This window comes from Capra hircus, chromosome 21, assembly GCF_001704415.2.
Source record: "Capra hircus breed San Clemente chromosome 21, ASM170441v1, whole genome shotgun sequence".
Lineage (NCBI taxonomy): Eukaryota > Metazoa > Chordata > Mammalia > Artiodactyla > Bovidae > Capra > Capra hircus.
The window spans coordinates 64,516,500-64,544,274 of record NC_030828.1 but is presented as its reverse complement, the minus strand read 5'-3'; the positions used below and the strand labels follow the sequence as shown (position 1 = coordinate 64,544,274).

The window sequence follows — 27,775 nt, the reverse complement described above, 5'->3', positions numbered from 1 at the left end:
TCCGTCCGGCAGCCCCGCGCGAAGAGCCAATGAGGGCGCAGCCTAGCCGGAAGTTGTTCCAGCCGGAAGGCGTTTCCACGGACGCCTAGGAAGCCACCCGTGGCTGAGCCGGCAACGCTGACGGGCCCGGCTGGGCCGGTAAGTGAGGGAATGAAAAAAGCAGGGGGAGGCCGGGGCGGAGCCCAATGATCTGGCCCTCCCGGAGCCGCTTGCACGCCAAGCCCTGAGGTATTCTCCTCAGAGCCCGGCTCTCTGCTCGCCGGCTTCTGGCCCCTCGCCCCCTTTTCCCTCAGCGCCGCCGACCCTGCCCTGTCATGCACTCGCGGCGGCACCGGACCTTCATCGTCTCCCTCCCTAAAGGATGAGGCCCCACTTTTAAGTGTCGGCCGTGTGACAGGGGCTTTGCCTCTGGTATCGCACCTAGTCGCCTCCTCGGTGAAGTTGTGTGTTTAGTCACTTCAGTCATGTCCGACCCCTTGCGACCCCCACGGACTGTAGCCCACCAGGCTCCTCTATCCATGGAATTCTCCAGGCAAGGATACTGAAGTGGGTTGCCCTGCCCTCCTCCAACGGTGAAGTTAGGAGGCTGCTTTTTTGCCCATTTCACAAGTGAAGAAACGGAGGGTGATGCAGAAAGGTGATGTGATTTGCGCGAGGTCTTGTAACAAGGAAACGCCCAAACTGGGATTGAATACCCAGGTCTCATCCCAGGACTCAGCGGTCTTTCCAGTGCCCTGCGTCGCCTCTGTGAGCAGCGGCGGCAGCGAGGAATTTGTCATCTGCTTTTCCACCCCGCCTTCCCCCGCTGTCACTGCATAACATACACAGTTCTTCACACTGATGCCGCGAACGGGGGAACAGAAACAGGGCGAAGAGGTTATGGGAGGGCCAGCCTGGGGTGTAGGGTGGCTGATGCAATGACCAGCTAACAGCCTGGTTCTCAAGAGAGTTTCCCTGGTCTCCACCTGCATGCCCCGCCCTCCAAGAGGTTGGTCATGAGATTGAAGTGTTTCTGAGAAACTGGGTCGTTTATAAGAAACTCCTACGGGCAAGTGGTAGAGGGTGGGGCAAAAAGGAAACCAAAAAGGGAGAAAGAAAAGAGTCTTTTTTGAAAAGGAAACTGAAAGAAAGAGAGCAAGACTATTTAAGAGCTGGAGCTGCACTGGGCAGTCTCAGCTCCTGGCTCCAGTGGCCACCTCTGCAGTGATTCCTGCCGCCCGGTAGGTATTGCCATCTTTTGCTAGGTTTAGCGTTTATTGAGTATTGTTACCAGCTTTTTCCCAGAGTGTTGGAAACCCTGGCTTCGGGGATGGGGAGTAGTCTTAGGACCACAGAGTTGTGCATTTCATTGCATCTATTGACCCAAAGCCCTGGTGACTCACAGCTTCTGTAAGGACTGGAGATCCTGGCTGAGCCACTGCCTGTTTGGAGTCATAGCTTGACTTTCAGCACTTTGATGTTGGCTGTCCTGCTCCAGTGTTCTTGCCTGGAGAATCCCAGGGACAGGGGAGCCTGGTGGGCTGCCATCTGTGGGGTCGCACAGAGTCGGACACGACTGAAGCGACTTAGCAGCAGCAGTCCTGTTTCTCACTGGTGAGGTCTCTTTAAGTAGTCCATCTCCATCCACAGTATCTCACCTTGAACTCCTAAGTAGCTTATGCCTGGCTTAATGTAGATTAATGTCCTCTTTGCCTTTTAAGATAATGTTCATCTTATCATTTAGAGGGGAAAGTAAGCTTTCCTCTCAGTATTTAAAAGACAGGGGAGTTCCACCTCTTCCAAGGTTTGAAGCATTAAAGGACTCATTGCTGGAAAGAAATCATTTTCTTGTCCTCTGGAAACTTGACAGTCCAAGGCCATTGTCATCCACACTCAGGTGCCAGGGTGTGGTGGGTGATACCCCACCTTGGTAATATTCCAGGCGCCCAGAAGGCCCCTGCTCTTCTGAGCTGCTCCAGGGCTGGCTGTCGTGCACGATGCCGCCCTCCCCACAAACTGCAGAGTCAGTGTATTCTGGTCTCATCTGTGATATGACTTCGCAGTGGCCCAAGGGATTGTCATGTAGCTCTGTAATTGCTCTTTCCATCCCTCATCCCAAAACTGTCCCCTGTTTCTTCAGGGCCTCTTGTGCTCCTGGGGAACAGTGGAGCCTTTCACAATGAGCTCAAGGTTCAACTTCCATAGAAAGAGGGGGGAAGAGTTTGTGATCCAGTCGTTTTCGTTTTCCCCTACACTGTCCTACTCTGCTGTGGAGTGGGCAGTTCTGTTCTGCTCACTCCCAGCCCTTTTTCTAGAGGAGGTCATAGGTTACCTCACAAGATGATAGCTTAGTCCCTTTGCTTTAGATTGTAGTATTTGTGAAATAGATGAAGCGCTTTCCCTTAATAAAAACTCAGAGCCCTGTTTGCAGTTTACATGGTAAACACCGAGGACAGTGGTCCTTAGCCTTTGGGTGTCTTGGGCCCCTTTGAGGAAGTAGCAAAACCTGGTTATTCTACTTCGAACCACATGCTGTGTGTAGGCAGACTGTTCACTTTGTTTCAGAGGTTCTGAACTCTAGGTTAGAAATCTCTGAAGTTAAATTCTAAAAGTGATTTAACAAAGAAATGAAGGAGAAAGTTGACTAGATGGGAAGGAAAACCGAGAATATATGCCCGTAAGTGGGCTAAATGGATGGATGCCCGAAATGAGAGCAATGGTAGTTCCATTCTCTTTGTCTCTGATCACTCTTGAAGTTCTGTACTCATTCAGGAAGTTGCATCAGACACACACACACGAGATTTATAGTGTGGCTGATTCCCATGCAGTGAGTGTATGCCTCATGATCCTGACAGCAGGGAGAATACACCTGCCATTTCCTCAGTCTGGTTTCTTACTTAAATGGGATTCTGATATTTAAAGGTGCATGTTTTTTCCCCACAACAGGGATCCTAAATTCAGGCTCAGTTCATCTCACTGATGCTCTGCAGTTGTCTGCTCCATGGCAGGGGGGGATTGGCCACCCAGGGCTCACTGAGTCATTCTACCTGGCACTTTCCCTAGGAATTTAGTAGGGTAATTTTAATCTATACTTGATTTTGGTCCTGCTCACTTGTGTCCTTTCATGCAGAGCACCACATATTTGGAAGGACAGGGGGAAACCAAAGGGAATTCTAAAAAGAAGGACCAGGATAGTGGCCAGATGTTCACAGTGATTGAGGAAGCCAGACGTGGGGCAAAACTAAGGCTCTGTGCGTGGTCGGGACATTTTAAGAGGCCTGCTGAAGTGCAGACTGGGGGAAATCTACCTTAAACTGGAATAAGTGCTTGCCGAGATATTATGAGGATATAAGCCAGAGGGGGAAAAAGTGAACCAGTTGATTTATGAGATTTATTCAGTAACCTGCACTCATAAATCATCAGTTTGTTTGATAAGCTACTCTGTACCAGGTACTAGAAGCACATGAAAGAGTAAAACCCAGTGCTTGCATTCTCTGTGGGGTGGATTTTCATAAATTACCACATGCAGTGTGAGTGCTCTAATAACCTCACTAACAAGTCTCGGGGATCGCCAAGGACAGAGCAGCCAACTTGGCCCCTCAGGCGCAGGGGCCAGGAAAGGCTGCAGAGAGGAGCCAAGGTTTGAATTAGTGAGAAAGCGGGCAGAGGAGGGCGGGAAGCACGCCAGGCAGGGGGAGCAGTAGAATTTGAGAGAGCACGACACGGTCGAGGGGGTTTTGGCATCAGATCCTGGCTCAGCTGCTCTGGCATGGAGCCTCAGAGGGTGGTTCTCACTTGCCTGAGCCATCTGCCTCCGGTCGCTAATGCAGAGCAGATTCTGTGCCACCCAGGTTTGCAGCTTGGGAGAATTGGGGATCCTGTGTAAAGCATCTGGACATGATGTTTGATCATTTGTGCCTTGAAGTCACTTTGATTGCTCTTTGATATGGGCCTGAGAGTTTCCCCTCTCCAGCACTTGTCAGAAGGTTCTTCCACATTTCTTTCTTACAGGCCACCCTTTCCGGGAATTGAGGCAATTCCCGGAAAGGAAAGGAAAGAAACTGGCTGCTCTCCCACCCTGGTTTCAATATTATGGTTTCATTGACTTTAAAGATTGGTTTAAATATTACATATTTTTAAACAGATACTTAACAAATGGATGAGTAAAAATAAATCATCCCCTCAAATTTGTGTGTTTTGTTCATAGAGCTCCTAGAAAGAAATTTCTAGTGAGTAAAGAAACAAAATCATCCTTCATTAAACCTCTACTCTGCGACTGATGCTGTGCTAGGCTGTTTACTTACCTGTGTTATCCCACTTAATCCGTGACCAGCCTGCAAGTCAGTGTCATTATTGTTATTCCCATTTCACAGTTGAGAGACTGAGGCTCATGACAGTTAAGTACATAGGATAATGTTAGAGAGTGTAGGCTCTAGGGTCCAACTGCCTGAGTTTATGTCCCATCTCGACTACCTACTTACTGTGTTGTCTTGAGCAAGTGTTTTAGCCTCTCAGTTTGCTCGTCTACACAACAGAGACAGATCTGTCCCATAGGATTGCTGTAGGCATCAGTGAATTGATATGTATCAGTGTTACATAAGGTGCTTGCAAGGGCTTCCCTTGTGGCTCAGCTGGTAAAGAATCCGCCTGCTATGCAGGAGACCTGGGTTCCATCCCTGGGTTGGAAAGATCCCCTGGAGAAGGGAAAGGCTGCAGTATTAAGGCTACCCACCACAGTATTCTGGCTTGGAGAATTCCATGGACTGTATAGTCCATGGTGTCACAAAGAGTTGGACACGACTGAGTGACTTTCAACTTCACTTCTCACTAGAACACCAGACACAGGACTTCAGTTCTGGAAGTTAGCTTCTCTGGCATAGCCTTGTCACTGGCATCCTCCTTGTTCAAGGTGTATCAGCAGGTTTCAGATGGAGCTGTGACTCAGCCGACCTCTGGAGTCCTGACATGTAACTCTTGCAGTGGGCTTGTTCCTTGCTTTACAGCCTGTAAAATGCCACCATGTCACTTTTTTCTCATTTCTCCTCATAACAGCCCTTGCGGTAAGTGATAGACATTCCCAGGGGTTCTGCTTTATAGATGAGGAAGCTGACACTCAGAAAAGGGAAGTAACCGACCAAGAGGGGCTGATCCTGGCCTGCCTCAGCCCCAGGGCGACCTCAGGTAGCCTGCCCTTGCCCCACCTCCAAGGTTAGCAATAAATAATGACTAATAGGAGACCCAAGGATATCTTCATCAAAGGTTCGCAGTTAATTAAGGCAGCCTGTGGAGTGAACAGGCTGTATATGGTTCTTGCCTCACTTGCAAACCAGAAGGGATAAGGCCCTGCCTCCTCCCAGGCTCCCTTTCTCCTGAGAACAGGACAGCTGGCCAGCAAAGGAAGCTGTTTGTTCAGCAAAGGAAGCTGTTTGTTCAGTAATATGTTGGTTATGACTGCAAAGGCCTAGGAATTCATCCCCTAGAGCAATTAAGATAAAGAGTAATTGCAGTTTACCAAGTGTTTCTAGCCATGGTGGACTTAGGTTTACTAAAGCACTTTGGTATCTGCTCCCTGAGCAAACATGAGTCCTTCCTATGGACACGAGGTGTGAGGCACACGGACACCTCAGCACATGCTCACTTGTCCTTGGTTGGGAGGGGTCTTTCTTGGCCCTCCCTAAGCCTACAGATCACAGCAGTTCTTTTCAACCCCACCATTAACATTTGTTCTTCCTCTCTTTCTCCTGTTTCCTGGCTCCATATTTCTGTTTATATTTTTACTAATGTTATATTATCTATGCCCTTTATCACAATTCATCTCCAACCTTTTTGGAAAGAAGAACCAGGTCACGGTAAAGGGAAAACAGCTTGCTGTGGTTTGTTCATCTCTTTCTGTCCCTCTTCTCTGCCCACAGTCTTGTCTGGACCACCGAGCAAATCTGCCAGCACCCCAGCCAGCTGTGAACATCTTCCCGGAAGATGGCAGACATGCCCAATGGCGAGCAGGGCTGTGGGTCCCCCCTGGAGCTGTTCCACAGCATCGCTGCTCAGGGGGAGCTCATAAGGGGCCTCAAAGCCAGAAACGCAGCCAAGGTAGGTCATTTTGCCAATCCTCCACACGTGTCCCAGCCAGTCTGTAGGACAGTCACCTGTCTCTGTTCTCTCATCACCTGAGGCATTTTTGGCTCTCGTGCTAAATGTCTTTTCTCCTTACTCGCCCTCAATGCCTATGGTCTGAAGGGAAGCCGCTGGGAAGCACAGCCACTGTCCACCCTTGCTCTCCACGTGTCCTGCTCGCGGAAGCAACCACTTTCAATCTGTTAGCCGATTCTTTTGATATGCAACACCCACATCTCTTAGACTCACTCATCATTTTGCTCCTTATGGATGTTCAGGTTTGGGGCTTCCACTGTGGAAGACAAGGCATTAGCTGTCTCGTAGCACTTCCCACCCCCCAGTCCCCGTGTAAACCCCAATGACAGCTAACCCCCCTGAGAACAGCACGCATGCTTCTCCTTTCCTGCCCGACTTCTGTTTTTTTCCAGGGTTGTTTTAATTGCTCCTTGCTTGGTTTGTCTTTGTTTTGGCCATGCCTTGCTCTCTGTGGAATCTCAGTTCCTCCATCAAGGACTGAACCCAGACCATGGCAGTGAAAACCCAGAATCCTAACCATGAGGCCATCTGGGACCTCTCCTGCTTAGCTTTATGTGTACTGACGCTCATGGACCTCCAGGCCCTCCCCCAGTTGGGTGAATCCCCTCTCGAGCCACAGCAGGCTGCCGATCAGGTCCATCCTCCCAAGCTCTCTCTCCCAGGATGCCCTGCCTGCTTCTGTCCCGGTGGTGACCCGCCTCCCACACGGCCCATCTCAGGACCCACCCTCTCTGTCCATGCAAGCCTTCCACGCACTCTCTCTCTGGGGTCCCTGTTCCTGACCCCGTGTCTTACTCCTCCTCAGTTTATTTTGGCAGAGCAAATCCTCTAGAGGTTTCTGCAAAAATTAGTGCTCAGGAAGTGTTTTTTGAGCTCTTGCCTGGTCTGCAAGCATTTTACTTCATATTTGGCTGATAGCTAGGCTCGGTAGAGAATTCTCAGGACGACGTGACTTCCCTCGGAATTCTGAAGCCGTTGCCGCATCCTCCCAGCTCCCAGGGCTGCTATGGAGAAGCCAGTGCCACTCTTTTGTCCCCTCTCCTGGGTGTTCAGGACCTCTCCAGCTCTGAAACGCCCTGTGTTGTGTGCTCAGGACTCCTTTCAAACTAGAAATACATGCCCTTTAATTCTCAGAAATTTATCATATTTCTTTGATTTATTCTGGGTTGGTTTTTTAATTTTCCTGTTTGTGTATTTTCTTTTTAGTTCAAAGACTGTGTCCTCCAAATTTCTTAGTTTTTGATTTATTTTCCTTTTATTTTTTTCTTTTAGGTATGTTTCCTCAACCTCTAACACTGCTGTTGTTTTTCACTCATTCTGTCACTTTCGATTTCCAAGAGCTCATTTGTTCTCCAAAGGTTCTTTCCTCGAGGCTCTCTGTTCTTATTTCACAGGTGCACTGGCCTGCCTCTGCGCTCGTGGTGACAGCCTTCCCTGTGCTCTCTCCCCACGTTATGCGCCCGATCTTCTCCAGCGTAGCTTTTTGTTCCTTCTGCCTGTTGTGGTAGACTCCACTGTCAGGCGTTTGGTGACACAGCTGCCTTGGAGGGCGCGCTCGGAACCAGGAGGAGCTTAGGCTGTAGCCTTCCCCTCCCTGGGCGGCGCCCACAGCACTCCTTTGCCTCAGGAGGTCTCCAGTGCTTTGGAGCTGCTCCTTGCGGCCAGTCGAGTCCCCAGAGAGGGCTCCTCCGGTTGGCTCTCCAGAGGTCGCGGTGTGGCCGCCCGCGTTGAGAGCTGAGTGGGGCTGAGGAGCTGACCGTGCGGCCCCTCGCTGAAGCCCCTGTTTGCAGTGTACTGCCGCCACCGGTCCCCCTCACTGTGCAGGGCACTTCCGCGTGGACGCTTGGCTCTCCTTGCCGAGACACTAAACCTCTGGACGGGGTGTGCCGGCTGTGGGCGGGGCTCGCGGAGAGACCGCCTCAGCTGCTGCTCAGACTTGCAGCTACTGCTCCTGATCTTGGAGCCCACTCTTAGCTCACGTGTGTTAGGATCTAGGGCCGCCGGTGCCCGAGCCTCTCGGGGATCGCAAGCAGCAGGAGTCCAGCCGCCGCCCCGGCTGCCGCTCGGTCTCAGCCTCTGCTGCTCTGCTGTGCTCACACAGGCTGCGCGCGCCTCCGGGCTCCCCCGGCTGGGGCCTGTCGCTGCCGTCCTCTTGTGCTTCCTTGTCCTCGCGGGCTGTGCCTTTTTTAAAGACCTCTCTGTCGTTGCTGCGTTGGGTTTCAGAAGCATAACTCAGTCAGTCTGCAGCTATAACCAGCCCTTCCTTTCACTCTGGGTCACCCAGCTTCTTCAGCTCCGCAGCGTCCTCATCCATCACTTCCAACCCCTGTTGGCGTCTTTTCAAAAATCTCTTTCTAAGTTCTCACCAGATGGGGTCAACCATCTCACACGCGTTTCAGTAGTTTGCTTTGACTCTTGGGACCCTAAATAATCCATTACTTTTTAAAAGAAATAAATAGTGATGTCCAAAAAAGGAGTTGATTATTCACAGAAAGAGGTTTACACAGCAGATAGGGCTCAATAGATAAGGATGAATTGTTTTGTTTTGTTTTTTTAATCTATAAACCTACAATAAATAAAGAACTCATGTTGGTCATTTACTCTATAAACCCATTTTAGGAACCTAACAGTGATATTTTTGTCACATAACATTAAATTTGAATAACGTTAATGAATGCTTTTAGTTAGTTGTTCTTAGTGATCCTACTCACATTCAGCACTTTAGCAAACAAACAATGCTTGGTGCACTTTAGAGTGAGTCTTCCGAGCATAGTCTTTGACTGATGCTAAGTCAGATGGCATTCAACAAAGGACAGCAGAGGTTACATGATGAAACCAGAGTTAAGTGAAGTAAATTTGTACCAGTGTATTATACTAGAAGCACCTGATGTTTTAGAAATTCACTTGAGGCGAAATAGATGAGCCGCTCAGGCACGGCTGGTCCAGCAAGGGTGCCTTGGGCTCTTCCTCCGCAGTCTCTGTGCCATTGAGGTCATGGTCTCCAGTGTTCTTTCTGCTCCGTGTACCGAGAGAAGAACGCCCATGGCTTTCAGAAGTAGCAGCTCAGTAGAGGTTCTCCTGGAGGACAGGTCAGAATCTGGCGCTCTAACGGGAAGGCAGTTTGAGCAGGATTCGAGAGATGACACTGGGTCATGAGGCTGAAGATAGGGAACAGAGCCTTTTTTGTTTTCCTTTCAGTTTAAATAAACTTTTAAAATTAGAATACACCATTCGTTCAGAGAAATATGGAGATCACAGACAGGCAGCTCACTGAGTTTTCACAAGATGACCAAACCTGTATAACCAGCATTCCAATGGAGACACAGCCCAGAAACCATCTCAGGCCCCTCTGCTCCTCGCCTCTTCCCTCCTGAGAGAGGCGTCTCCCTCCCTCTCCTTCCACGGAGAATTCCTGTGCAAGAACTGTATATAATCACCCATAGTATATATAGAGTCTTCCGTGTCTGGCTCTTTTCAGAACATCAACTTTTAAAATCTGTTGCAGCGTCCAGGTCCGTGTTAGATTGGGAACAGGGAAACAGACAAGGGAGGCTGCTTGTCTCTTCGGTCCCCTTCCAGATGACAGACGGTCCTTGAGTTGGGACTCTGGTCAGATGTTTGACTCTCACGGAGCCATCTAGTTGGAAGCCGGGTTAGGCCAGATAGAGTATGAACTGCCACACCACTGGTGACCAAAGGTGGTGAGGACAGGGCACTTGGGAGCAGGGTACTTCCTGCTCAGGTAATAGCTCACAGAGCAATAGGGCGTGCCCTCAAAGCCTCTGCTCCGCTACAGCGCTCAGCCTGGGCAGCGCTGAACGAGGGAGGGGAACGTGCCCACCTGCCTGCCTAAGGTGGGCCAGCACCCAGCCTCTGGCATGAGCTATATCCATGGGCTACTAATTGCACACTCAGACTGATTTAAATGACAAATTCCAGATGGCTTCAGTTTGAAACACAAACCTGCATCTGAAGTCACCCCACAGTAACAGCCTTCTGTGGCCCCGGCGTACCCGATGGAAGGGCTCTCGGAAGGCAGTCTGGGACTGCGAGCATTGTTTCTCCACTGGGAAGCCCAGCGTATAGCACGTTATATCTAAAGTTTAAATGGAACTGCTTGTATTTCCCTTGGCAAGCAAATTGGACTGTGTATATTCTTTGTTTGTGATCAAATCCAGCAAGGCCAGTTATGGGAGTGGAGCTTTAGGGCACAGCGCGACCAATCTGCTTCATCAGGTTTACTCTTTTAAATGCCAGGCTTCCAGGGACAGCTAGTGTGGGCTCCTGCAAGAGGAAATCTTTAATAGGTTTCCAGCGGACCCACAGATACACTTTATGTTTGTCTTGTTTGTTTATCTTATACTCATTTTAAAACAGTAAATATGCAAACGGTTTGGACAGCTGGATAAGACTCCAAAATGCTGTGGTATAACTGTTTCCCAGTGAATCCCCCCTTATTTTCTGAAAGTCTGTATTTTTTTCCTTGCCCTTATCTGTGAAGTTCCAATGTAGAGCTCACTATAATTGATTAATGGAGCATGTCACATATATTCACTGGCATCAGTGAAGTTTAAGTAATATTTAGCCATTTACTCTGTCATGTGCAAATTGTGTTGCTACACATAGCCTGTAGTGTTTGTGGTAGGAACCCATGACACTTGACCCCCAGATAAAAATAAAATATGTTCAGGCCCACAACTTGCTGTGTGTGCATGGGCGAGCTCCTTCACATCTCTGAGTCTCAGACTCTTCAGCCGGAAAAGGCCAGTGACAACACTGCCATCCTTGTAGGATTGTTGTAAGAGTAAGTGGGAGAGCGTTTAGCACACTGCCTGCCACCCAGTAGCAGTAACGTTCAGCAAACGCTGATGTTTGTTAATATTTTCCACCTTTACCCTTAATTCCTGTGTACAGGATGAAATTGATTCTGCAGTGAAGATGTTGTTATCCTTAAAAACGAGCTACAAAGCTGCCACAGGGGAGGATTACAAGGGGGACCATCCTCCAGGGGACCCGGCGCCCGAGAGTGGTGAGGGCCTAGATGCCACCGGAGCAGATGAGGACTTTGTGGACCCCTGGACGGTGCAGACAAGCAGTGCCAAAGGCATTGACTACGACAAGCTCATTGGTACGTTCATGGGAAAAACCTCAACTTTTAGAAGTGATGTTATTGATGTTTTCTAATTTGAATTAATCATAAATCCAGTCAAACTTCAATGCCAAGGGAAAAAAGATCCTTAAATCTTTTGTTGGTCCATTATATTCCCAGAGGTTTGTTTTTAATGAACAATATAAAATATGTTTTGAAATAATAATCTATAGTAGACAGCTTAACGGGCTTCTCTCGTGGCTCAAATGGTAAAGGATCCACCTGCCAACGCAGGAGATCTGGGTTCGATCCCTGGATGGGGATGGAGAAGGGAATGGCTACCCACTCCAGCATTCTTGCCTGGAGAATCCCATAGACTGAGGAGCCTGGTGAGCCACAGTCCACAGGGTCACAAAGAGCTGGACACGACTGAGCGACCAAGCACAGCACACACAGCTCAGTGTTAGCTTTTTCCTTTTCTTGAGCGATTCAGAACTCAGGGAAGGTCCATTGCAGCGAGTATTTTCACAGTGGTTTAAATTCTTTCACTGAGTGGGTACAATTCAGGCATGGATTGCATAAGAAGGAAGCCTTCTCACAGGTGGCATATCCTCACTGCCCAGCTCTGCCGTGGAGGGCTTCCTGCTCAGGAGCATCCTTACCCTGAGGTCATTGGTGGTGTCTAAGAAGAAACAGAGCTAAAGCTTTCTCATCTGAGTCTAAGCCATTTTCCATGATTTATGCCTAGACCATCAGGGAGAGAAAACTCGCTGGAAGACAAACTTTAATTTGGTTCTAGGCTCTAAAATGATGGTTGTGAGCATATATAAATTATACTGCAATAAGTAATAAGCAGCTGTGTGTAGGAGGTGAGGCAAGGGGGCCTGGGCGGGTTATCTAGAGTTCCTCACTAGGCTGCATTCTGGATCTGTCCCATCAGAATCCAGTCCCAGACCAGAGAGTCTTTAGCCCTGCATTTATTTTCTGTTCTGTTGGCGGTGACCTCTGCTCTGGACTGATGGAAGGGTCTAGAGCCAGTAGCCCAAAGAGGCCTGGTTCTGCTGAGACAGTGCGTGATCATAAGTCTTTCCCTCTCGTCTCTGCAATGTCCCCAAGCCTCCCACCACCTAAGTTCAGCATCTCTTCTTTTCTTCCAGTTCGATTCGGAAGCAGTAAAATTGACAAGGAGCTGGTAAACCGAATAGAGAGAGCCACGGGCCAGAGACCACACCGCTTCCTGCGCAGGGGAATCTTCTTCTCACACAGGTCAGGGGCTTCTCACTGCAGGACCTTCCCCCGTCCTCTTGTCTTAGAGAAGGAAGCTATCAGGACGCTGGGCCCTCAAACCGCCGGGCCCTCGGGGGACCTGGCTGCCAGTTGGCAGAAAGCCGGTCCCGCCTCCTGTCCTGCCAATGACTGGCTGTGGGATCACACCTGTCCCTTCACCTCTGGCCCTTAGTTTATTCATTTGTAAACTGCCCATCTCGCAAGGTGGAGGTCAAGTACACACCAGATGAGATTCATGCCAGATTATATGCTATAAACCATAGCATGTCACAAAAGAGATTAATGTGACCAGGTCCAGCATTTCCCGTGAGATAAGCAGGAGGCTTCCTGAAGTTACATACGTCTTCCTCCTATTGTACTGGCCTGCTCATAAATCATGTCCAGAGAGAAACTAGTAGAGCAAACAGGACACAGAGTATCCCTACCTGAGACCATAAATTCCATGCAGATCACATCAGAGAACGGGCAGGTTCGGAGCCAGCTCCTGGCTCTCCCGCCCCACGCACCGCCTCTGGTTGGGTTCGAGGGATCTTGGAGCTTATAGTCCGAGGCAGGGTTGTTCTGTTCTGCCCACACCAGGGTTACAGAGAGCACACACAGGACAGAACTCAGCACTCTGCCAAACGTTTGATTTTATTTTTCTAATTTGAAGGATAATAGCTTTACAATGTTTTGTTGGTTTCAGTGGCACTAGTGCTAAAGAACCTGCCTGCCATTGCAGGAGATATAAGAGACACAAGTTCAGTTTCTGGGTTGGGAAGATCCCCTGGAGGAGGAAATGGCAACCCACTCCAGTATTCTTATCTGGAGAATCCCGTGGATGGAGCCAGGCAGGCTGCAGTCTTTGGGGTCACAAAGAGTTGGACTTGACTGAAGTGGCTTAGCATGCCTTACAACACTGTGAATCAGCCACAAGTATGCATATGTCCCCTCCTTCCTGACTGTCCCTCCCGTCCCACCCCTCTGGGTCATCACAGAGCACCAGGTTGAGCTCCCTGCGCTACACAACACACCCAACACTTTAAATTCTACATGGGGAGAAGAGGCCCCCACTCAGCCCTCTTTCTGGGCAGAATACAATCACAGTTTTTTCTTGAGATTTAATTCACATGACATAGAATTCACCTTTGCAAAGGACATAGTTCAGTGGGGTTTTTTGGTCTCTTCCAAGGTTGTGCAAACATCACCATGACCGGTTCCTTACATTTTCATCACCCCAAACAGTAGCCCTCTACTCATTAGCAGTTGCTCCCTATTCCTCCCACCACCCCACCCCATCCTACCCGCACCCCTGGCCACCAGTCATCATCTTTCCATGTCTGTGGATTTGCTTGGGATACAGTATGTGCCAGTGCTCATTGCTTTTTATGCCTGAACGCTGTTGAGTGGATGTACGCCCATTTGACAGCTGACGGGCATTGGGAGGGGGGGATCTTCCCTTTGGGGTTAGCACTAGTGCTGCTCTGAGTGTTTGTGTACAGGTTCTGATTTCTCTTGAGTGTGTACTCGGGAGTGGAGTTGCTGGGTCCTAAGGTAACCTTAGCTTTTTTTTGGAATTGCCAAAGTGTTTTCCACAGCAACTGTACCATTTTGCATTCCCACCAGCAAAGTGCAAACAAGGATTCCAATTTCTCCACATCCTTGCTAATATTTGTTGTTATTTTCCAGTTTGTGTTTTTCTGTAACCATGCTAGTTTTTTATTTTAGTTTTGATTTGTATTTCCATAATGACTAATGATCATGAGCATCGTTTCATGTGCTCACTGGCTATTTTTATATATTCTTTAGAGACATGTCTCTTCTGATCCTTTACCAACTTTTTAATTGGGTTATTTACCTTTTTATTGGATTATAATAGTTCTTTATATACTCTGGATACTAGTTTCTTATCAAATACTTGATTTGCAAATATCAGCTCTTTATTTATAGTATCCTTAGAAGCATTTAGAAGCTTTAATTTTGATGAACTCCAGTTTGGTTTGGTTTGGTTTCGGTTGCTTGGTGTCATATCTAAGAAACCATTGCCTAATTCAAGGTCATGAACATATCCAGGTGTGTTTTCTTCTAAGAGTGGTATTTTTTTAGCTCTTACACTTGGGTCACTGATCCATGTTGAGTTAATTTTTGTATGTGTATGAGGGAGGATCCAGCTTCCTTCTTTCTCATGTGAATATCCAGTTGTCCCAGCCCCACTTTTTAGAAATTGTTGTTGAATTTTCTTGTTGAAAATCAATTGAAAATATATTTAAGGATTTATTAAATATACAGTCCTGATGACTGTAGCTTTGTAGTGAATTTTGACACTGGAAAATGTGAGTCCTCCAACTTCGTTCTCAAGATTATTTTGGCTGTTAGAATTTAGAATGTTTGGATTTTAGAATCAGCTTGCTAATTTCTGTACAAAGACAGCAGCCAGGTGTTGACAGAGACTGCGCTGCACGTGTCGGTCCGTCTGGAGATCTGCACCCTAGGGTGGGGTCTAAGGTGGAACACTAGGCCTCCAGTCTGTGCGCAGAGAGCAGCTTTCCCCGCATCACTTTGGCTTCTTCATGCAGTGTTTTCTAGTTTCCAGTGTCCAAGCCTCGCACTGCTTTTGTTAGGGTTATTCCTTAGGTTTTGTTCTTTCCAGTGCTCTTGAAAAGAGTATTTTCTGAATTTCCCTTCTGGACGTTTCACTGCTGTTTCTGAAGGGGAAGTGTACCCCTGCGTGTCTCCTCTAGCTCAGCCTCACTGCAGCTCTGCTTCAATGCTGACACCAGAGAGGTAGGGTTTTCACACATCAGGAGGTTGGTTTTTCACCCATTGGGGGTTCTGCAGCATAAGTTGGGTCTCTTACAGTTTAAACCAGTTCTGACACCATCGACCTGCAGATGGTGTCCAGTCCAGTCCCACACGACTGCCCCCCAACCCCCTACTTCAGACACAAATCAGAGTCTAGGTTCTTACCTGTGCCTTAAATCCCACAACTGATCTGGAATTAATTTGCTTAAGCAAGGGAAACATTTTACTCACTAGATGGCCAGTTTATTGTAAAGAGTGTAAGTCTGGAGCAGCCAGATTGGAAGAGGCATGTGGAGGCGCTCAGAGCTCCCCGCCCCCCAGGCACCACGCCCCTGTGTCTCCCTGTGCTCACCAACCCAGAAACTCTTTGACACTGTCTGGGTTTTTACAGAGCCTTCATTACAGAGATTATATTTATCACTGGCCATTAGTGGTTAAACTCAATGTCCATCCCCTCTTCCCTCCCTAGAAAGAGGGGCGGGGGTTGGGAGCTGAAAGTTCCAACCCTGTAATCAGAGCTGGTTCCCCGGCAACCAGCCCCCTTCCTTAGGGTATCCAGGGACTTTCCCAAAGTCACTTAAATAACATAAACTTTGATGTAGTTGAAAGGGGAACTTTTTATGTGAATAACACTCTATTGTTCTTATCACTTAGGAAATTCCCACGATGGTTTAAGGAACTCTGTGCCTGATATAGGATAAAACAAAGACAAAATATATGATATTTCTTATTATCAACCACAATATTGCTCTATTGTATAGAAATACAACTGATTTTTATTTGATCCTACATCCTGCAACTTTGCTAAGTTCATTTATTCTTATTTAAAAAAATTCAAAAATATAAATTTGAAGATTTAATTGTATAAGGGATATTGGTCTGTAGTTTTCTTTTGATGTTTTTGCTTTGGGTATCAAAATAATACTGGCTTTACAGAATGCGTTGAGAAGTATTCTCTCTTTCATTTTTTGGAAGTTTGTGAAGGATTGTTGTTAGTTCTCTTGAAAATTTGATAGAATCCTCTAGTGAAGCCATCTGACCTTAGGCTTTTCTCTTTGAGACTTTGTTACTGGTTCAGTTTCTTTGCTTGTTCTGGATCTGTTCAGATTTTCTGTTTCTTTCTGAGTCAGTTTGGTGGATTGTTTCTCTAGGAATTTTGTCTGGCTCATCAAAGTCACCTCACACACTGGCATGTGCCCCAGATTATTCTCTTATAACCTGTTTATTCTTGTGAGTTGTTTGTTGCTCAGTCACTAAGTCCACTGTTTGCGACCCCATGGACTGCAGCGCACCAGGCTCCCCTGTCCTTCACCATGTCCCTGAATTTGCTCCGACTCATGTCCATTAAGTCAATGATTCCATCCAACCATCTCATCCTCTGTTGCCCCCTTCTCCTCCTGCCCTGAGTCTTTCCCAGCATCAGGGTCTTTCCCAATGAGTTGGCACTACGCATCAGGTGGCCAAAGTTCACCATCAGTCCTTCCAATGAATGTTCAGGGTTGACTTTTTTAAGATTGACTGGTTTGATCTCCTAACTCTCCAGAGGACTCTCAAGAGTCTTCTCCAGGACCACAGTTTGCAAGCATCAGTTTTTCCACACTTAGCCTTCTTTTTGGTCCAACTCTCACATCTGGACATGACTACTGGAAAATCCATAGCTTTGACCATTCAGACCTTTGTCAGCAAAGTGATGTCTCTGCTTTTTAATACACTGTCTAGGTTTGTCATATTTTTTCTTCCAAGGAGCATCTTTTAATTTCATGGCTGCAGTCACTATCCTCAGTTATTTTGGAGTCCAAGAAAATAAAATCTGTCACTAATTCCATTTTTTTCTCCATCTATTTTCCATGAAGTGATGGGACCAGATGCCATGATCTTCATTTTTTGAATGTTGAGTTTTAAGCCAGCTTTTTCACTCTCCTCCTTAGGGACTTGATGAGATCCGCTGCGCACTGTCGGGCGGCAGCACCAGGCAGGTACTCCCTTGGAGCTGAGGGGTCCCTGCTGGGATCTGCCTTCACAAAACTGCGCTCGGTGAGGGGGCCTAGTCAGTGCCCTGCCCTCGGGATGGCACCTCGAGTGTTCAGAGACTTCCTGCAAAACCATCTACAGCAGCTCGCGTGACAGCCGCACTCTTTTTTTCTTCCATAATCCAATAAATGTTTGATTTGTTATTTGTAAGAACCAAAAAAGGACTCTTTTTCTTCCAAACTCAGCCATTTTCATCTTTCCTTATTTCAGAAGCAGTGTGTCACCATCAAATCAAAGCTAAGTACAAAATCCAGAAGCCCTAATCCTGTCAGCCCACAGATAAGCACTGCTAACCCTGGTCAGGAGTAGAAGTCATTTTCAGAATACTCTTGTCTGGGTTCTCCTACCCAGGCCTCTGGGAAAGGGAGCCAGTCCTCTTTTATTTGACACACTTTAACGCTACAGACTCCAAATGCCACCCCAGACCCACTGGATCAGAGGCTGGGAAGGTAGGGCATGGGCAGGTGCGATGTAGAGACGGCCAGTCAGGTGACTGGCTCACCACCAGGCAGGAGGCCCTTTGTGTGCGCTGGGTGCCGGCTCCAATGCTCATGTGGTACCCGATAACTCCCCAGATGGGGACCCCTGGTCCTGGTGTGGCCGAGGGAGCCTGAAGCAGACCTCCAGCTGGGGACATCCCCGCCATCTCCCACTGAGTTCAGACTGTAGGGAGCCCTGTGATTGCCCCCTCCTGAGCCAGCAGAGTTGGGGCTGCATGGTTCTCAACAAGGACTGGGTGGTGTCGACCTGGTGTCACTCCTAGGAAAGATGTGAAGCAGACAGTACATCAGCATCGAAATCTGGAAGAATTCCGAAAGAGGCCTAGTGGCTGCCCAGCCATATCCAACCTTTAAACGCATTGTTCCCAACCTTCACGGCTTATGCTTTCACAGCAGGCACAGGAGGAACCGTTCGGAAGCAGCTTCCTGTCGGCCTTAAACAGCAGCAACAGCAAGGATAACAGGCTCTAGTGACTGGGCTGTCTTGTCTCGTTTTCATTCCCACTTGAGCATTCACACCCTGACTCTCTTCTCAGAACACCTCACTGTTGTCTTGTCCCCTCTGTCCTTTAGAGACATGCATCAGATTCTGGATGCCTATGAAAACAAGAAGCCATTCTATCTCTACACGGGCAGAGGCCCCTCTTCCGAAGCCATGCATGTGGGTCACCTCATCCCATTCATCTTCACCAAGTAAGTATTGCAGCGTGGGACTGTGCTCACCCGTGTCAGTGAGTTTTGAAACATGGAGAGAACAAACCAGCAATATATCTGCCAATTATAGGCAATAAATGTATTATTAGTATTATTATTTTGCCCCCCCCCAAAAAAAAAAAAAACAAGGAAAAGAAATGTTAATCACAAACTTTGTGTAGAGCTGAGGAGACAGTACCAGATCACATCTGCCTGATCAGCCAAGGCCTCGGGGAGCTGGTGCCCTTGTGGCTTCTCCCCACCCTGTCCCTAGGGTCACTTTAGCAGGATTGGGTGGTGGGGAGAGCACTGCTGTGGAGTCAGCGGACCTGTGTCCTCCTGTCCCTGTCCAGGTGACCGTAGTAGAGTTACCTCTCTGGGCCTTAGTTTCCACTTCTGCCAGAGGAAGTGACAGCGCCCCCCTCCTGCCGTCCCTATAAGACTTCAGAGTAGAGTACAGAGCGGCCAGCTCGGAGCTGACATGCATCGTCTCCAGGCTAATAATTGGTGGTAGCCTGCAATGCAGGAGACCTGGGTTCGATCCCTGGGTCGGGAAGATCCCCTGGAGGAGGGCATGGCAACCACTCCAGTGTTCTTGCCTGGAGAATCCCATGGACAGAGGAGCCTGGCAGGCTGCAGTCCGTGGGGTCCCAGAGAGTTGGACAGGACTGAGGGACTAAGCACACACATGGCACAGCCCTTGTTAACGGGGACTTACACAGAGTCAAGTTCAGAGTGTGTTCCTGTTTACAGGAGCCAAGTTCACAGTGTGGTCAGAGGGTGAGATTTCCTGGGCGGGGGAGTTTTGACATACACTGTTAGTAGGAGCTGTGGTTTCAGAGGCACAGCAGAGAAATAAGGTGTGGGCCTCTCTCCCCCGTGTCTCCCAGGTGGCTGCAGGATGTGTTCAACGTGCCCTTGGTCATCCAGATGACCGACGACGAGAAGTACCTGTGGAAGGACCTGACCCTGGATCAGGCCTATGGCTACGCCGTGGAGAACGCCAAGGACATCATCGCCTGCGGCTTTGACATCAACAAGACGTTCATCTTCTCTGACCTTGACTACATGGGGTAAGGACAGAATGCCTGGCCACCTTTTAAAGGAGTGAACACAGGCTGTAGACAGGCCATCGTGGCCAGGCCTGCTTCAGAAACATCCTGAGGTCTGGAAAGTGTTTTCTTACTTTATTGAATGTTATGGTCTGGTTTCCTGGTTTATTGACAGCTAAGACTTCCATCCTCAGCTTGTAGAGGGGTAGCGATGGCCAGATGCAGGCCGGAGCAGCTCACAGAGACAAACCCTCCTTCCGGGGCCCATCAGTTTCTACCCAGATACTCTGTCCGGCCGCAAGTTGCCAATCCCCTTGAATGATGAGACGGTTAATCTGCCTTTAACTCACCACTGGCTCTCTCTAGCCATGGTTTCCCCACATCCGCAGACTCAACCAGCCAAGCACTGCAGTACTGAAAAGTACCATGTGTAAGTGGACCCGTGTTGTTCCAGGGTCAGCAGTGATCTCCCACAACAAAGCACACAGTCCGTCCCAACAGATAAACTGCCCTGGAGCCCCCAAACGTGAAGCCCCGCATGCTCAGCCCGCAGTCCTGGCAGAGCTGACACCCTCACGTGAGCCCCTGAGTCTGCATCGGCTGTGCTCCTGCCTCCTGCGCTGCTCAGCTTCGAGCTGACTTCCTTCCACAGGCAGGGGTGTGTCCGCCTCGCCTGCCACCGGCCTCTCTGCCCACAGGGGGCGTCAGAGCACCTTCCTCCCCAGCTGACCCGGCCCGCATGTGGCCGTGCTGTCTGCTGCCTTGCCCTCGGCCACCACCCTCCAGTTCTGGCTTTGACTCTGACCTTCTTCACAGGATGAGCCCGGGCTTCTACAAGAACGTGGTGAAGATCCAGAAGCACGTCACCTTCAACCAAGTGAAAGGCATTTTCGGCTTCACTGACAGCGACTGCATTGGTAAGTCGCCACTGCCCACAGCGCCCGCTGGGCCCTCAGAAAGGAGCCAAGTGCAAAGGAGGGGTGGGCGTGCCTGGTGCCTGCGCGGGGCTGCACTGTGTCTGGGGTGGCAGTGTTTGCAGTTTGTCTCTTTAAAAAGGAGGGTTTTCCCTGAATGTAAAGTGATGCATTTGGCCCCTTTTCTGGGCCACGTGGAGTATCCCCTCAGGTCACACTCTGTCCCTCTCCTGCCTCGTCTGTTTTGAGGTTTAGAAGGAAAAGGAGGCTGTTGATGACTTTGACCCTCCACCTGTCCCTGGGAACCCGTCGGTGTGGAGGCCTTGGCAGGGCCCAGATTGCAGGAGGGCTGCTCTGTGGCTGGAACTAGCCGTCTTTGTCTCCCTGGGCCTCACTCCCCACCTCCGGGAGGAGCCACCCTGCCCACCTGCCTGCCCTGCTTTTCTGCCAGGCTCAGTGCCCAGCAGACAGGCCTCTGTGCATGCACTGACCTCCCTTTTCCGTGTTTCTGCACCCCTTTCAGATGCAGTGACCATCTCTTCTTTCAGACCCTCAGCTCCTTGAGCTAAGAGTCAGTCCTGAGACTACCGGCTGGGTCTCCTGACCCTTCCCTTTATTTTAGGTGCCCAGCCCCTGGCCCACTAGCTGCCAGCGTGGAGCTCCCAGGATGTACCTGCGGGCGCCTGTACCAGGCGTGCCTCACTGTTGGGGGGCACATTCTGGGGCCCAGCTGGGGGGCCTGTCAGAAGAGAAACGTCACAGAGGCTCTGCTGGGAGGCTTTTCACAGGAGCAGAACCCTTTGATGCCTCAGTCAGATTCATTCCTGACACTTGGGGCATAAATCCTTTGCTTTTGAAATGGTTTTGGGGAGGTTTGTTTGTACTTTTTTCTACTTTGAAACGGTGTTTTAATCCTGGGAATCCAGGCAGCAAATGGGGAAACGTCTCTGAAGCTGCCCCGAGCCAGTGCAGAGCCAGGGCTGTAGCAAGAAGCCACACATTCTGTACTGCTAAGACCCAGGTGTGAGTCCAGGCTCGGCCTCTCAGAGCTGTGCCCTAGCTCTGGGAACCCAGCGATGATCCGGGCTGCTGTCCACATACATAAAATGGGGACGCGGTGACACTTCCTCTGTAGAGTCACGGGGTGTAGACAGGAGGTCCCGAGCCCAGGATGCTCAGTGCTGTAAAGGAGACAGTGGTGCCCACGGAGCTGCTGCGTGGACCCCCAGAGACAGGCAGGAGCCCAGAAACAAGCGGCGTCTTTCCGCAGAGAGGAGAAAAGAGCTGCCAGGAACCAGCGTCACAAAGACAGGACTCCAGGCTGGACCCACCCCAGGCCATCCCGGAAACTCCCCGGCCTGGCCTGCCTCCACGTGTCAAGGGTCACACCAGGATCCATGCCCTTTGACCCCAGAATTCTGCTTCTGCAGGTCTGAGCAAATATAATAGCAGTGTTAACAGCAACAGCATCCAAAACATTAAGAACAGTTTTATGTCCCAAAATGTCATAATTTATAATAATTGAAACTGGGGAACAACCTGGACACCGAGTGGCTAGAGAATGGCTGAGGTACAGGATAGAGCGTGGGTAAGTGTCACAAAGTGGAAGCTGTGAAGAACAGACCAGAGGAGAAGCTCCCTGAAATGGAGGGGAAATGGATGAAAAAGACACAAACTGGGACTGCAGATTTTTCTTCTTCCAGTAATCCTTCTCTGTAGGTTTCAGATTTTCTTTAACGAGTGTTACTTTTCCAGGGGGGAGAAAAGCCCGTTTTTGTCCATCCCTTCTACAGTTCCAGACAGGAACCAGTCTTGGGTATAGAAATGTTTTGTCCTTCCTCCCAGGGAAGATCAGTTTTCCTGCCATCCAGGCCGCTCCCTCCTTCAGCAACTCATTCCCTCAGATCTTCCGAGACCGGACGGATGTCCAGTGCCTCATCCCATGCGCCATCGACCAGGTTAGGAGGCAGAGCCGGGGTTCCGTCAGCCTGGATGTTAGCAGGAGTCTTCACCCGCTTCAGGGGTGGGAAGGAGGGTCTGACGGTGGTGCTGGGCAGAGTTACTCAGGAGGTGCCCAGCAGCTGATGGCAGCCCTCGTCTCCCCCTGCCCCTCCCTCCCCACAGGACCCATACTTCAGGATGACCAGGGACGTGGCCCCAAGGATTGGCTACCCCAAGCCAGCCCTCTTGCACTCGACCTTCTTCCCTGCCCTGCAGGGGGCCCAGACCAAGATGAGCGCCAGCGACCCCAACTCCTCCATCTTCCTCACGGACACAGCCAAGCAGATCAAGACCAAGGTGAGCACGGCCCAGGCCTCGGGGAGACTCATGCACTAACTACCGCTCTGTCCTTTGGCCACCACGGGCACCCTGAATTCCAGGGTCCAGGCAGCCTGCCCTGTTCCCAGATACGAAGTGAATGTGTTTGTGTCTTTTCATGTAGGCAAAACTTGGGATTTTTTTTTTTCTTTTGTTTCTTCTCTGATTTCCTCACCAACACTGTTCTGAAAACAAAATTATGGCAGTTTTCTTCAGTCACAGCTAAACAATAGAGAAAATTTAGTGCACTGATGAGCACCAGTTGTATTCCAGGAACTGGACCATGCACTCTCTGTATGTTTTGGTTTTTATTCTCACTGGTGTGTCCCTTTAAGATGAGAAGGATGAGGCCCAGCGAGGATGACCAGCTTGATCCAGTTTCCCCCAGAAACCGAAGGTGCCCTCCTAGCCCACGCACCATGTTCCCGCACCAGGGTGTGGGGGCTGGTTCTCTCCAGAGCGTTCCCGCTGAGACTCAGTATTGACAAGTGTCCTTCCACAGGCCAGTCAGGTCCTGGCCAGGAGTGCTGCTCCCAACCCACATGGAGCAGGAGCTCAGTAAATATTTTTCAAGTCACTAGAGAAACGAGAAATGGAAATTCGTTTGAGCTTCCCTACTTTTCAGGCCTGCACTTCCGTTCCTCGATTCTGAGCTGCCCGTGTGTGTTCAGGCCCCTCGCTGTTGCACACTGTGGACATTTTCGTTGGAACTGTGTGTGTGTTTGCAGTCTGGAAGATTACTACGACAAGAGTGACCGAAACTACATTTGGGGCGTGTAATGCAACCATGAGTCAGTCCAGGCCCCTGCCCCTCCTGGAAAGTCCCGCTTTCTGGTTGTCAGTGGGGAGCCCTTAGTATCAGAACAGTCCTCTAGGAAGTGGCAGCTGCCAGCTTTCCCAGCCTCAGTTGGAGGCTGGTGTAAACAGGTCTTTTTCTTTCTCTTTCACTTCTGGCTAAAAATTCCAGCGCCTGGAATGCAGAAGACAGGGAGAGACACTCCTGTTCCCTCCTGCAGAGAAGTCGTTTACGTTCATTTTTTGGGAAGTTGTTATAAAAGAAGTCCTTCATGGTTCTGGGACACTTTTCACTCAGGGACCAGCAGGGACCCAAGGCTCAGGAACCACCCTGGCTGCCGAGGTCACAAGCACCTTGGGGGACAGGACAGAGTCAGGCCAGGCCCTTGTTCCCAATCCCTAAGCCCCCCTTCAACTCCAGAAGCAGAATCTTCAGCCCAGAGAGAGGGGGCATCTGCTCCAGCCCCCTCCCAAGAATTAAGAGTAGAGTGCTAGGAACACTGTGGCCTGACTGTGTGGTCACCTGCCACACGCTCACCTGTGTGAGCTCACGGAGTCCTCAGACCCTCCTGGACGCTGCATCCATTGCCTGGGCAAGGAGATAGGCCCAGAGCGTCTGGCAGCTTCTCTGCGTTCACACAGCCGGGTCACAAAGGGCCAGCCGTAACCCAGGTTGGCCCGCAGCCTGGAGTCAGGGCTGTGCCGCTCACCTGCTGTTGGTAGGGACCACAGTCATCAGGTACCACTGTCCAGCGGGAGCCACTCTACAGAACTGCAGACTAGAGGCAAGGCTCACATGAGATCGCATGTGCAAGTGGTTACTGCCTGTAGAGTGTGGCCCAGATTTGAGATTTCAGTCCCGTCATGGATCACTGAACAGCTGCCTAGTAGCAGGGGCCTTGTCAGAGCTTCCAGGGTTTCTCAGAGCCGCTTAGCGCCCGCACCAGAAAGGCCTTGCCCGCCAGCCTCTGCCCCCACATTCTTCTGGGCGATCCAGTTAAGAATCTGCCCGGAGTCCTTCTGGGGGGTTTACCAGACATCTCCTTGAGACCACTGACTCTGCGCACTCTTCTCCCCGCGGGAAAATACGTTTGTACATGGAAGGTTTCTCGGACACTCGCTAAAAGAATATTGGAGGAACGTTGTCTCCACTTTGGGGCTTTTCTTCTCTCTGCTCTTGACCCTGACTTCTCTACGGTTATCTTCAGTCCTGCAAGCCATTTTGTTAGTTTCTGAACCTGTCTGTCTTCAGCTTCTGGAAGTGCCTGTTCAGGTGGGCACTGCCCACAGGCCCTGTCCACCTCCCGCTCCACCCAGGCCCCGCACAGGCTCTGCCTCCCCGGAGCTGTCACTGTGCCTCCTGTCCTCGTCCCCAGGGAGGGGCGGGTGGCTGTGTCTGTCCTTTAGGTGAGCCTGTGGACAGCTGAGGACATTTGCCCAAGCGTCTGCACGGGCAGTGTCGTGGTTCTTCCGATTGTGTTCTGTCTCTGTGGGTCGGGGGAGGGGGTCAGAGCTCGCCCGCCCTCTGGAGCCCCTTTCTCTGCAGTGAGCCCCACAGTGGCCAGTCCCCAGGCTCCACAGGAAGGGGCGGTTTGCGGGCTCCCCTCACCACACAGGGCGGCCGCCTGGCGAGCATCTGTGTGCCCTCTCCTGGTGCAGGTCAACAAGCACGCCTTCTCCGGAGGCAGGGACACCATTGAGGAGCACCGGCAGCTTGGGGGCAACTGTGACGTGGACGTGTCCTTCATGTACCTGACCTTCTTCCTGGAGGATGACGACAGACTAGAGCAGATCAGGAAGGTAAGGCAGGGCTGTGCCCTTGCGGGCCCTGGAAGGCCCAGCGGCCAACGTTCCTGGGGCCTGGGTCTACGGGGCCGGCGCTCAGCTGAGACGAGGTCAGAGCTGAGTAGGTTGGTCGTGTTCATGACCACGTGCCTGGAAACCTCGTGCACGGATGGTTCCCAAAAGAGAAAATACAAACTAGTAGTAGCCACACTGTAAGATTTAATCCTACTAGTCATCAGAGAAGTAGAAGTTAAAGGGGACCCCGTCAGTGCTGACACAGTCCCCAAGCCTTACCAGCGGGCTTGTGTTGTATTTACAGTGATTATAATTCCGGGACTCAGTAAGCCCAAGAGCCCGGGGACCATTCATAGCCCTGCCTCAGAATTTCCAGTCCTTGGCATCTTTTCCAAGAAGCTAATCCTGAATAAGAAAGAGCTCTGTATGCAAATATGTTGAAATGGTGTTGGCAAAAAGTTCAGAACAGACTGCACAGCAGAGGAAGCCTTAACTAAGAATTGTCAGGAGGGATTCTCAGGCAGGTGTGAGGCTTTAATCACGCAGGAGGATTGGCCGATGCTAGTGGCAGAAGGACCCCAAATTGGCCGTGCAGCAAGATCCACCAAGTCTAAATACAGTGCAGAGAAATCTGACAGAAAACATGCCAGGATATTAGCGGTGGGCTCAACCTCTGGGCCCTGAATTTGCAGGGGATTTTTTTCCTTTCCTTTGCTGCTTTTTGTCACCTTTGGGTACTTTGTTAAGTTTGTTCAGCAAGTACATGTTACTATCACAATCAGAAAATGAAAACAAATTCAGCGAAGATTTTAGAGACGCCAGTAGGGTTGAAGGGCAGAGCCACGGGTTCAGGTCTTGGACTCCCCTGACCTGGCGGGCAGGTGGGGTGCCCAGCCCTGCTGTTCACCCTCATGTGTCAGCTGAGTCACAGCTGCCCACAGAGCCCGGAGGCGTTTCCAGAAAAGGGTGGTTTAAGGGCCTTGTGTTTCCGTGTGCCCAGCGTGCCAGGCTCTGCGTGGGTGCTGTCGAGGGAGGGAGGTGCCCGGGCGTGCACAGCCGCCTCATGTGGCCTGTCTCCTCCTGCTCAGGACTACACGAGCGGGGCCATGCTCACCGGCGAGCTCAAGAAGGAGCTCATCGACGTCCTGCAGCCCTTGATTGCCGAACACCAGGCCAGGCGCAAGGAGGTCACCGATGAGATCGTGAAAGAGTTCATGACCCCCCGGAAGTTGTCCTACGACTTTCAGTAATGCTCACTTCCTCTATGCTCACTCAGACACGTAATTTACCCGTAATCCCAGCCCAGTCGAATCAGCACCCCCTAGGCTCTATCAGATGGTAACTGCTGGCCCAGGTCTGTAAGTCCTGTGTTTGTCTCAGCGCTGCTTCTTCCCTTGACTGTCATTCCGGCCCGTGTGGGTGAGTGGGCGCTGGGTAATATCGTGCCGTCACACAGACAAGTGCAGCTGGAGTTCCTCCCACAAAGCAGCCCCTTGGGCTGGATGTCCACCGACCAGCCTGTTCTGGTCCACAGGACGACTCCCTGTTTGAAAGCATCCTGTGTCCAAACACATTCTTCCACTTGCTCTATAAAAGAATAGTCTGTTTATGCATACCTGGAATCAACATGGTGTTGCCATAAAACTTTTTTTTTTAAGTGCTTTGAAATATTAACTTAGTAAGGAGGCTTAATGGGCGCAAGAGGCATTTCAGCCCATGCACCCCTCCCACCTTATTGAAGAGGAAGTGCTGGCCAAAGGCTTTGCTAAACTTTAAATTCCAAGATCTCACAGCTTAAAAGCTGCCTTTAACATTTCTGAGTATTGGCCTGAGTTGGCCAGTTTTTACTAAGTTGAGTCTTTGTGGGTGAAACTTCCAGTTTACTTACTAAACTCCAGGCCATGCATGTACTGTACTCCAGAAGTGACGCGCCTTTCCCTGAGCGAACTAATACTCTATCCACCGAGTAATCCTAGACACTCCATCCGGGAACCAATGGCTGCTCCGTTCTGACTGAGCCGGACGCTGAGGCTGGTCTGTTGCCTTTGCAGATCCGTTTGTTTTGACACCTGACTGGTGTGGAGGTCTGTCTGCACAGACCAGGCCCTGCCTGTGTCCCCAGACGGGCGGACGTAGCTGGGTAGCGCCAGCAGCCCTTGAGGCCTCGGCCGTGTGTCCGTGGGAGGCCTGCTTGATGGAGCACCCTGTGTAGTTGGGAAACGCTGAGACCTATCTAAAGGAAAGCCCTCGGTCCGAGTATCTGTCCTTTCTGGAGGCACAGGGTCCATTCCTGGGCACCCTACTCTGGTCTCTCTCATGACAATAAACTTCCTTCGGTCCCACCTGTGTCGCTGTGCTGTCTGGGGTTTGAGGAATGAGCAGGGG

At 50.3% G+C, this 27,775-nt stretch overlaps 1 protein-coding gene across 2 annotated transcripts; it reads left to right on the top strand.

Moving 5' to 3' along the window:
- WARS (tryptophanyl-tRNA synthetase) lies at positions 61 to 27,732 on the top strand. Of its 2 annotated transcripts, none has more exons than XM_018066204.1 (11): positions 61 to 138; positions 5,892 to 6,069; positions 11,044 to 11,257; positions 12,376 to 12,484; positions 18,391 to 18,510; positions 19,401 to 19,583; positions 20,379 to 20,479; positions 22,322 to 22,434; positions 22,601 to 22,774; positions 25,250 to 25,390; positions 26,479 to 27,732. In XM_018066204.1, exons 2-11 carry the CDS (start codon positions 5,956 to 5,958, stop codon positions 26,638 to 26,640), a joined length of 1,431 nt encoding a protein of 476 aa, XP_017921693.1. In that variant the 5' UTR covers positions 61 to 138; positions 5,892 to 5,955; the 3' UTR covers positions 26,641 to 27,732. The 2 variants fall into 2 exon arrangements, with proteins under 2 accessions (XP_017921693.1, XP_005695465.1); XM_005695408.3 differs by lacking the exon at positions 61 to 138 and adding an exon at positions 1,001 to 1,220.

Bases quoted from the DNA above. Each gene is read 5' to 3' on its own strand.
- WARS (XM_018066204.1), top strand. From the start codon at position 5,956: ATGGCAGACATGCCCAATGGCGAGCAGGGCTGTGGGTCCCCCCTGGAG. The intron at 18,511-19,400 runs GTAAGTATTGCA...CGTGTCTCCCAG, and splicing joins ATCCCATTCATCTTCACCAA to GTGGCTGCAGGATGTGTTCA. The intron at 22,775-25,249 runs GTGAGCACGGCC...CTCCTGGTGCAG, and splicing joins CCAAGCAGATCAAGACCAAG to GTCAACAAGCACGCCTTCTC.